This window comes from Chrysochloris asiatica, unplaced genomic scaffold, assembly GCF_000296735.1.
Source record: "Chrysochloris asiatica unplaced genomic scaffold, ChrAsi1.0 scaffold00037, whole genome shotgun sequence".
Classification (NCBI taxonomy): domain Eukaryota; kingdom Metazoa; phylum Chordata; class Mammalia; order Afrosoricida; family Chrysochloridae; genus Chrysochloris; species Chrysochloris asiatica.
Genome location: NW_006408555.1, coordinates 2,777,999 through 2,789,008, shown reverse-complemented (window position 1 = coordinate 2,789,008; position 11,010 = coordinate 2,777,999). Strand labels below are relative to the sequence as shown.

Genomic DNA, 11,010 nt, shown 5'->3' with positions numbered 1-11,010 from the left:
GGTGCTGGAGGGGGCATGGGTTTGACTTAGGATGAAGAGATGTATCTTTAAGGGTCTTTAGGGCACTGTGGGCTAATGTGTCAGACTGCAAAGTCATTTGAACTGCAAGGTCGTTGGTTCAAGCTCACCAGGACCTCCTTGGAAACCCTAGACAGGGTCACTATGGGTCGGAATCGACTTGACAGCACTTAACAACAACACTAAGCAAGGACAAAACTCTGCCTGAGACCTTGCCTTCACTGTCCCGTCTGCCTTTCCCCACCCAGGCTCCTGGGGTTGTTCTGGTTACCCTCTCAGGCCAGGTCTCCAGGAGCACATTCCTGTTCAAACCTCTAACTACCACAGGAAACAGGGAACAGCATTAGACTCATTTTTGAGGTGAAGAAGTTAAGACAAGACACACGGAGATGAAGTGACACCACAGGATGGAAGAGGGTCTCTGCCCTGCCCGCTGCAGACCTGGCTGGTCATCTCTGTAAAGGGAGGGCTTCTGGGAAGATAGAACAAGCATCCATGGGCCCTTGAACTGGGATTCTGGTTCATGGGTTTGGTGAAGCCTGAAAGCCCACACCACAAATATGGCAGGTTTGGTCTCCTATGGGGAAGGGGGAGGATTGTGGTTCTTACCAGTTTATCAAAGGGGCGAATCATTCCAAGAATGGCCATTCCCACTACAGAGAGCAGATGGTTCTTAATGCTTCCTCATCCTCATTCCCTACTCTTCCATTTCAACCCTATAAAGAGGCACCCAGGAAATCAAACTTTACTTGGCTCTTGGGGAAGGGGAAAATAAATGCAGACACAGCTGGCCCTGGCCACTGCCTCATGGACCCTCAGTTTCCCCGCTCAAAATGCAGCACCAGGCAGGACCTATGGGCATTTGAAGAGGCCAGCACCAGTTTCTAGGTACCAGGAACACACTCTTTGTCCTGGTTGTGGCTTTCCCAGAATTGAGGGAAGGGTCCCTACAAATTACAGAGTAGGCAGCCCACTCTTCTCCCTCTGACACCCTTCACCTCTGGCCCCAGTGGAGATGAGAGGTTTGGGAGAGTCTTGGTTGTTGTACATTCGTAAAATTCCCACAGTGCTGGGTCCCTTTCCCCTGACATCTTGATGTCGCCCTTCTCTAAGAGGTAAGTGAGGCCAGGTGGAGCCCTGACTGAGCACTGCCTCCCCAGGAAGCCCCCCCCCACTCCATAACACAACCAAGCTGAACCCCCCAAAAGGAACGGCTGAGAGACAGTGACATGCAAGATGGTTGCTGTTTAATGTTCCCATCAAGTCGGTTGGACTCATAGTAACCGAGGAGGAGCGGTTAGTGAGTTTGAACCACCAACTTTGAGATCCTGTGCTTATCCTACTGGCCACACCAGGACTCCATGCAAGATGGTTGTTGTTAAGTGCCTTTCAGGTCAGTCCCAACTCATAGCGACCCTGTATAGGGTTCCTGAGGAGTGGCTGGTGAGTTTGAACCACCGACCTTGCTTTGCAGTTAAAGGGAGGGAAAATCAAGCCAGCTCAGCTGCCCTCCCGGAAACTGGAGAGTACCTAAGGGGAAGGGTCTCTAACACTGTTCCATAGGCCCCCTCACTTTGGAGGCACCCTATCAATGGGGGAGATAAATAGCAAGACAAAGGGGGAGCTGCCTCGGGGTGCATGCTGTACCCCTGCTGGCTGGGGAGCGGTGGCTGCCATGCTCCTCTCTTCTAAAGGCCAGATGTGCTCTGGCAGCTGGCGGTAGCGACCCCTTCCCCGAGCGTCCCTCCCGGCTCAGAGGCCTCCTCCCTACAGCAACTGTTTGCCCAGGGGAAAAAAAAAAAAAGTGGAGGAAAATGCAAAGATGAGAATGCAAGTGGACGTGTGCACGCGTGTGCAGTTGGCTATACGTGCGTGAACGCGCAGTGTGTGTGCCACAGGAAATGTCTGGTGAGTGGCCAGCCTGCGCATCCGTGCAGGGTTGCCCCACCTAAACGAGTGAGGGGTGCGTGGGAAGGCGTGAGTGCTGCCGCGTCCGCGGGCGTACACGCTGAGTGTACCGTGTAAGTGAGACGCATCGTGAACGTACACCCACAGTCCGCAACCACGGCCCACACTCACCGTTTCCCAGGCCACCGGGCTGTCTGCGGAGCAGAGACCCCGGAGAGCCAGGCAAAGGCGGAGCACCAGAAAGGTAACTCGCCCGCCAGCGCTCCAAGAGTGGAGGCGGCGATGGCGGGCGGGTTACGCCGCCTACGAAACCCCTGTTCCTCTCATGGGCGCGCCAGGCGCCCTGAAGGCGACAAGGAGTCTCCCACCGAGGTTCAAGGCGTCCGGGCAAGGAGGGCGAGGCGGACAAACCCGCCAAGCCAGCAAGCTTTGAAAAGCGCCGCGGATCTTTCAGTGTGTCAGGAACTCGCCTTTCGTCCCAGCTTGCGCTGACCAACGAAAACAACTCCCCTTCCTCCCGACTCCGATTCTGGCCAGAGACCTTGGGCACTCGCCCTGTCTGCGCGAAATACACTCACCCTAGTCCGTGCGTACCGCGTTGCGCCCAGGCTCCTTCGCTGTCCGGCGCGCTGGGCTTGGCGCCACCCACTCCCCAGCCCAGCCCGAAACCCCGCGATGCGGATCTGGCAAAGGAAGACATGCGTGCAAGCCCCCTGCGGGCGGGCGGGCGGCCAAGCGCGCCAGAGCCGCCCGGGCCCACATTTCCCTCCCGCCTGCTTTCCAGAACCTGGCTGGCGCGCGTTGTCAGAGGCCCAGAGGCAGCAGGCCGAGCCCACAGGGGCGTTAGGCCAACTCCCCCCGCCCACGCGGAACTCTATTATTATTATTAAAGAATCCCCAGGACCTGTTTACATTGAGCCTTGTAAACATCCGGCCTTGGCGTTTGCATCTCTGGGGGAAATGGGAAACTGCTTTTGGAAAGTGGGGGACGGGGAAGTTGGGTCCGCGGGGGCCCAAAATACGGCTTTTTAGTATGTGGGTGGGTGTGGCAGGGAACACGGGGTCATGAGTGAGCTGAGATTGGATCGTGGCATGTGCACGCGTGAGCAGCAGTGGGTGCGAGTGTAAACTGAATAGGGCCTATTCTGTGTGCGTGACGCGCACGTTCATGGGTGCGCACATGCCAGGGCACTGTGTAGTTGAGTGGGTACACACTCACAGTGGGATTGTATACCTGAATCTGCGTTGTTTACTGGGTTTTCGTGTGCATCTGTGCATGCGCGTGTGCTAAGTGCGTGCAAGAATGCAGTGCTATGTGTGCGCGCGCGCCAGGGTGCCTGAGCGACTGGGCCCCTGTCGGGCCAACAGTCCTCTCTCACGCCGGGCCGGCCCCCCGGCGCCGGAGACAAAGCTGCAACGACCCGCCCTGCGCTTTCGTTTTCCGCCCGCGCTCGGCTTGGCTGCTGCCCGCCCGCGCGAGCGCTGCTGGGCGAGTCGACTTAGTCCGGGCGCGGCACAATCTTTCTCCGGGAGGGGAGAGTGGTAGGCGGGCCCTCTCGGGGACTTTCGCGGGACCCCGGAACCCAGCCCGCTGTGGCCGCGATGGGCGCGAGCTGGAGACTTTCGTCGCAACGAGTGTCCAAGGACTCGTGCGCTTCGGGGAAGGCCTGGGGCCCCGGGCGCGTCTCCCGCTGGGCCTCCTGGGCCAGAAAAGCGGGGCCCTGCGGGCAGGAGAGTTGAACTACCGGCTCCGGGTGTCTTAACACTTGCTCACCAGGTTGGTGGAGGTGGGGCGGGATCCGCTAGCTGCGTGGGGCGGCGCGGCGCGGGGCGGCGCGGGTTAGGGGCCCTTTAAGCAGCAGTCTGTGCCGGGGTAGAAGGAGGCCAGGGAGGGAGGGACCTCCTGGAGGGTCTTAAGCCTCCCTCGAGATACAGCCGATCGGAGCTACAGGGCAGAAGGCCTGGGCTCGTGTCGTGGAACGGAGCGCCGCGGGCAAAGGCGCACGGCCAGAGGTCCAGGGGGCCGGGCCGCCCCCAAAGACTCGGGGGGTGGAGGGGGGCTTCCTCGCGGCCTCTTCCAGGGCTTCAGAGAGGCTGCCTTCAGTCTCTGCTATACTCCTTCCCCGGTGGGAGGGAGGGAGAGAAAGAGGGAGGAGAGAGGGTGGGAGGAGGAGTTGGAGAGGGGGGCTCTGCGCCAACCGCAGGCCACTCCGGCCGCTCCTCAGGGAGGGCGGGCGGGGGAGGGCGCTCCGAAGCTCGCTCGGGAGAAGTGGCCGCCGATGACGGCAGAGGTGCAGCCGGCCCCTCGCGCGCAGCCCCCTCCCCCCTCCGCCTCTTCCTCCTCCTCCTCCTCCCGGCTGGCCGGCGGCGCAGAGCAGCGGCGGCAGCGTCGGCGGCGGCAGCAGCCACCCGATGTCTTCCGCGCCGGAGAAGCAGCAGCCACCGCACGGCGGCGGCGGCGGCGGCGGCGGCGGGGGAGGCGGTTCGGCCATGGACCCCGCGTCGTCCGGCCCCTCCAAGGCCAAGAAGAGCAACGCCGGCATCCGGCGCCCTGAGAAGCCGCCCTACTCGTACATCGCTCTCATCGTCATGGCCATCCAGAGCTCTCCCACCAAGCGCCTGACGCTCAGCGAGATCTACCAGTTTCTGCAGAGTCGTTTTCCCTTCTTCCGCGGATCCTACCAGGGCTGGAAGAACTCGGTGCGTCACAACCTTTCGCTCAACGAGTGCTTCATCAAGCTGCCCAAGGGCCTCGGGCGGCCCGGCAAGGGTCACTACTGGACCATCGACCCGGCCAGCGAGTTCATGTTCGAGGAGGGCTCGTTTCGGCGGCGGCCGCGCGGCTTCCGAAGGAAATGCCAGGCGCTCAAACCCATGTACAGCATGATGAACGGGCTCGGGTTCAACCACCTCCCGGACACCTATGGCTTCCAGGGCTCGGCAGGCGGTCTCTCGTGTCCGCCCAACAGCCTGGCGCTCGAGGGCGGCCTGGGCATGATGAACGGCCACTTGCCGGGCAACGTGGACGGCATGGCCTTGCCCAGCCACTCAGTGCCCCACTTGCCCAACAACGGCGGCCACTCGTACATGGGCAGCTGCGGTGGGGCGGCGACGGGCGAGTACCCACACCACGACGGCTCCGTGCCTGCCTCCCCGCTGCTGTCGGGCGCTGCCGGAGGCGTCATGGAGCCTCATGCCGTCTACTCAGGCTCCGCAGCCGCCTGGCCGCCCTCGGCCTCTGCCGCCCTCAACAGCGGTGCTTCCTACATCAAGCAACAGCCTCTGTCCCCCTGCAACCCCTCGGCCAACCCTCTGTCCGGCAGTCTCTCCACACATTCCCTGGAGCAACCCTACCTGCACCAGAACAGCCACAACGGCCCGGCTGAGCTGCAAGGTGAGTGGAGGGACTGGCTAGTCCCAGCATTTTTGAGCGCTTTATGACAACTAGGCAAATCCCTGGCGCCTAGGGCCTGAGCCGAGACCACTTCTGTGTCCCATCCCTCTGGGCCCAACATCAGCCCCCCTCCTCCCGCCCCAGGCAGCCCCGCCACCCTCTGCCTTTGGAGCTGAGCAGTTTGCAGCCTGATTTGGGCCGGGATTTCAATGTTTCCCTTTTTCCCACCGAAGCTGCTCATTGCCAGCAGTCCCAACCCTCCTCAGTAGGCCCGTCCTCACTGAGAAGGCCCAACTTCACTGTTCCAAGGCCTTATGGGTCACTTAGGACCTCTTGAAGCTCTAGAAGGGGCCCTAGCCCTAACTGGCTGTGGTGCCCGCACCCTCAGGCTGTGATGGAGCCTGGGCCAAGCGGAAAAGTTAGGCCCTAGGCCGCGGCTGGCAACAAGAAGGCTCAGTGCCCCGCCTTTCCGAGGGCCAGGCCTGACTTCGGACAGTGGCGTCTACAGGACATTTTGTAGTGACCCAGGCAGGGTCTCAGGGCCAAGCCGGCAGCCTTTGTTTCTCAGAATGCAGGTTGTCAGGACCCCTGGTCCCATCTCTCAGATGGAAGAGAAAGAGAAACCACTGGGGCACCCAACCGCAATCTTCTGGGCCCAGTGCTGGGGAGAGCCAGCAGGGAGCTGAGCAGAGAGGCCTGTCAGGGTTAGCTATCAGCGGCGGGCCAGGAGCCTGCTGTCCATGGGGCCTTCATCTCTAGGAACCCTTCCTCTCCCTGAGACGTTCCTCTGGAGAAGCTGTCCTGTACCGCAGCCGGTTGCTTGGCCCGTTTCGGCTCCGATCCGACCTCACTGGTACTGGGGTGTCCACAGCCCTGGGGACCCCGGACTGCCCTAGAGAGTGACGCCCTCGGGGCCCTCCTTGACATTTGCTTGCCAGAGCGCCCACCCTCATAACTGTACCCCTCTCAAGGTAGCAACCCCGTGCACGGAGGCCAAGGCCAGGTCTTCCGCTGGACGCCGAGCGTGAGAAGCACTGTGCGTGGGATTGGGCCGGCCGGCGGTGCGCGCCCCGCTAACTTCTGTGTCCCCACCCCTGTCGCTTGCCCGCAGGCATTCCGCGCTACCACTCGCAGTCTCCAAGCATGTGTGACCGAAAGGAGTTCGTCTTCTCCTTCAACGCCATGGCTTCATCCTCGATGCACTCGGCGGGCGGCGGCTCCTACTACCAACAGGTCACCTACCAAGACATCAAGCCGTGCGTGATGTGAGGCTGCTCCGCTCTCGGCGCGTCCTCCCGGCGCAGTGACTTCGGAGCCCATGGCGGGAAACTGCTTTTAATCTCGAGGTATAACCGTCGGCAGAAGAAAGGGTCAGACACCTCCCCAAGCGGATTATTTGGAAAGGAAGCTTCTCCACCAAGACCCCGGCTGCGGCGACGGCGGCACACCCTCCCCACTCACACACAAATTAGGAACAGAACGGGTGGCGGTAGAAGTCTGCCCTAACTGCAGCTGTCGGTAAACAGTATCTATTTTTGATCCTCTTGAGTCCGGCTGAGAAGGTGCTGTGTTGGGGGAAACCCCCTCTAAATCTAACCGAGAATTCTGCTGAGGTCTCTCCCTCCCCCTCCAGTGGCCAAACTCCGGAGGAATTTTGGAAGAAAGCAAACATGTGAGACCAATCATTATCAAATACCTTTATTTTTTGGTTAAGTATTTATCTTTTATTTTATTATTTTTTTTTCTCGAAGAATGTCCGGGTCTGGGAGTGCGCCTGCCTGTCTCCGTTTAGAGAGCCGCCTTTTGCGGGGAGGAGGCTTAGCGAGATGGCGCGTCCTCCCTCCCCACCTCCGATGTCTTCTACGATCAACCAAACACAGGTGGAACATCTTGCATCTCTGAAGCCACTGTTCGTCTTAAAAATTAAAATTAAAAGAAAGGAAAGAAAAGGATCCAAGAAAAAGCGTCTCTCCCGCGTTCTTCCCGCTCTCCTGCAGATCTTCTGGTGTTTTCAAGTTTCTTCTGAGTTTTTCTGTGGCTCTCCCCCCCACCCCCCTCCGCTGTCTCCCCGTCTCTACTGTAAACTTTCTAGTCCGAGAATGAGGCGAGGCGAAGACGTTGTACGACATGGGGACTGGAAAGGCACGGCCCGGTGGCCGCGCGTGGATTCAGGATTGCGGTGACGCAGAACGGTTAAGGCACTTTTAAAAATATAGCAAGTTTCATCCTGTTATTTATTCTACTTTCTTCCCCAATAATCGAAACACCGCATAGGCTCCTCCGTTTATCAGTATTAATGGTGTAACTTTGTTGGCAATATTTGCCGTGTAGAATTTTTTTTTTTTTTTTTTTTTAGATAGCCATTGTAAATTTGAAAAAAAAAAAACAAAAAACAAAAAAAACAACCCAATCTGTGTAAAAACAAATTTCCATATGTTTTATATAAATATATATATAATGAAGGACTATTCCCTCCTTTTTAGTATCCTGGCTGCTGGGGTGCAGCATTTGTGACACATATTTTAAATTTCTTCTGCACTGTATGAAACCATCATTGGAAGATGTTTTGCCTTTTGTGTATTTTTTTCCTAAAAAAAAAAAACAAAAATAAAAATGTATAACATTTGTACATGGTCTTGAAAATTATATTAACTTGAAATAAAAGAGTATTTGATTGGGATGGGATTGCAGAATAGTTTCCAAACCCTAAACTGGAGAAAGAAAGAGTCTCCGGATCATTTAAAAAAAAAAAGTGTGTGTATGTTTAAAACCTGGGTGATGTGTGAATTTTTTTTTTTTTTCCTTTTCTTTCAAAATACATGTGGGCAAATCTCCCTCCTTGTACTCTTTATTTCACACTAAAATGAAATCCTGACAAGAGTAAACTATTTTTCTTGGCTTCTGTTTTTTAAGAAGAGCCCTCTGCCCCCTCTAAATGTCATTTCTAGTTTTAAAGAAATAATCGACCGTTTAAGGAAAACGTGTAATCCTCCTTCCCCCAGGAAAACCAAGCAAGTTATCTGTATTTCAAAATACCTACACACACATACACACATACACATTATTAGAAAATGTTTGGTTGTCACCCCTAAACTAATGGCCCCTTGAAGTTTTATTTTGAGTTTTGAGCTTTGTTCTCCCTAAATTTTGTTGTAAACCATGAAGTAATGTAAGTTTGTTTTATGCCCAACCGAGAAACTAGTAAAATTTGACCTAAAAAGGGCCTGTAGAGTATGCTGACCCGCATTTTTCCAATTTGGTACCATATCTCTGTAAATCGTAATAAATCCCGTGCCTTCCGACCACCCCCTTTCGATTCCGATTCCCGCTATCTAGGAAAACAAACACTATAAAGTCACATTGTTGGTGCGGCTGTTGGAGACCAACCGCAGTTTTTTCCGCGTCGTGGGGTCGTGAGCCCCTGAACCTGGCTTTTCTCAAACTTGACATTTTGGACGTGGGGGTAATTTCTCCGGAGCTCTGTTACATCAAAATTATCAATAAACTCCCCTGGGCAATTAATGTCCCAAACGAAAACTTTCTATAAAACCGAGATAAAGCGGAAAGGAAAATTTCGGCCTGGGGACTCCGGCCTGTCTCTCGGGCCCAGCGCGTTGCCTCGCGCCAGGCCTGCGCTCCGAGAGCGGGTTCGGAGCCAGCGGAGGCCACGGCTCCGCTGGGCGGCCGCCTCTCCGCACACCACCTCCCAGCCCACTGCCCTGAAAGAAACAGCCTCCGGGTGGGTCCTCCTTGAGAGGAACGCTCAGCTCGAGTCGGGAGAGATGGAGGTGGGGGCCCCCTTCTCTTTGGCGGAGATTGTTCCCCAATTAGGAAGACGACGGCTCCGGGAAGTGGTGCTGATTAGGAGAAACCCAACTCCGGCCAGACGGCTCCCTCCAGCCTCCTCCAGTCCCCTAGAGCCCCCACGCGCACCGGGTTGGCCCCAAGGCGGGTCGGAGGCTTCCGTGCGCCCTGATTCGCGCGTGACTTTTGGCATCGCGGGGCCTGAGTCCCGCGTTCGGTTCATTTCCCCAGCTGCGCCTTTGTGTCAACGGGATCTCCCAGAGCGCCCACGTTCCCGAGACCTGTGCAGTAAAACTGGCCCCTGGGCGGGCCTAGCTTGTATCTTGGGGCCTAACCTGAGACCTGAGGACACGGGAAGAACCTGGCGCCAAGCAAGCCAGAAAGGGTCAGAGCTTGTAGGCGAAATCGCCTCCGGCACTCGCGCCTAAGATCTCCCGTCATTACTGCGCGAAAGCAGCGCGCAATTGGGTTGTGGCTTCCCCGCCGCGCGTTCGGCCTGGACTTGCATACGGGCTGCGCGTGAAGCGCCCAGCGCAGGGTTTTTCGGCGCAAGCGTGCTTGGCATGTGCGATTTACAAGCTTGAACTTTAACGTAAAGGCGTTCTCGTGCAGTCCGGACCTTAGCGTGCGCGGGCGGCGTGATCTTGCGGAACAATTCTCCGTTTGCTGAGTGTAGGTAATTCCCCAGTCCTAAACGGCCTTCGAAAGGGGTTGTGCGCGGATGTATACACAGTGTTTCTGTGTGTCTAAGTCACATCCCGAGGACAGTCGCCCTGGGCGCCCCAGGAGCTTGCCAGAGCGCCGGTGGCAGGAAGGTGCCCTGAGTGTAGGGTTCTGGCGCCAGGGTTCCTGTCCCATCCCACTGTTTTCTTCTGTCTTTGGGGCTTGAGTGGGGGGTAGGGGGGTGGGAGTGCTTGAGGCTTGTCTCCCCCATGCAGAAAGCTCAGTCTCAGATGCTGTTAAAGACCCCCAGTGCCACCAGCTGACCTGGGCAGCTGGAGTCACCTCTGACCCTTGGTTTCATCATCTCTAATAATGCTGTTCTCGGTGATTTGGGGGTGGGACGGTAGTTGGTTAACGAGGCGGTGCTGTAAAGGGCGCATTGGCCTTATCCGCCCTCTCAAGGCACACCCACACACAGAGATACAACGGGTTTGTGTTTGTGTGCAGCAGTGCCACAGAGGCACAAGAATCCATTTGTTTTAAGTTCCCCCCTTGCTCAGTTTCTGATGAACACGCTGTTAGAACTCCTGAACTTCGCTTTCTATACCCACCCGGACCTCCTGCCCTTCCCCAAGACGGAATTGTCACCTTGGGTCTGGGTCTCGCCTCTCACAGAAAGCCACCCCTAGAATCTCCTAACTCTCTCATCCCCTTCAAATGAACTCAGAGCCCAGCATGGGGGTACACCTCTGCTAGGTGAGGAAGAAACGGTGGGGGAGAGGGGAGAGCGAGCTAAGAACTCCTTGATTTGAAATGGGGGGCGCTGGGAACCCACAGCCCTGACAGGATTCCAGGTGGGCCTGCTCAGCGCTAAAGGTTAAGACCCTCAGCTCTCCCAGCGTTCCAGGCGGCCCGTCAATCCTGGCCGCTCCCAGAGCCTCTGCTGCCCCCTCCTGGTCGTTTGTCGCCAGGTCAGGCCCCCCACCTCCCTGCAAGCAGCCTAGGGACAGAACGACGAGGTTGACACCACCAGGACCAGATCTACATGGGCCCAAGTCAGACCGTGGACTTTTCACAAACGAGATGGAGCGCGGGGAGGGAGAGGAGTCTCTGATGTCACGGGCATGATGGGCAGAGAGAAACCATCCAGTCAGTGCTGAGCCATGGGCTGAGACAGGGCCCACAGAGCAGGCCGACGAGTCACCTCCTCACTGACAGTCCAG

The 11,010-nt window shown here is 57.1% G+C and overlaps 1 protein-coding gene across 1 annotated transcript; it reads left to right on the top strand.

Annotated features, from left to right (window-relative positions):
* The first annotated feature begins 4,301 nt into the window (after positions 1–4,301).
* Positions 4,302–6,589, top strand: FOXF1 (forkhead box F1). Its single transcript, XM_006860120.1, has 2 exons — positions 4,302–5,320; positions 6,432–6,589. The coding sequence occupies exons 1-2, from the start codon at positions 4,339–4,341 to the stop codon at positions 6,587–6,589; spliced, it is 1,140 nt and encodes a 379-aa protein (XP_006860182.1). The 5' UTR covers positions 4,302–4,338.
* Positions 6,590–11,010: the final 4,421 nt, after the last annotated feature.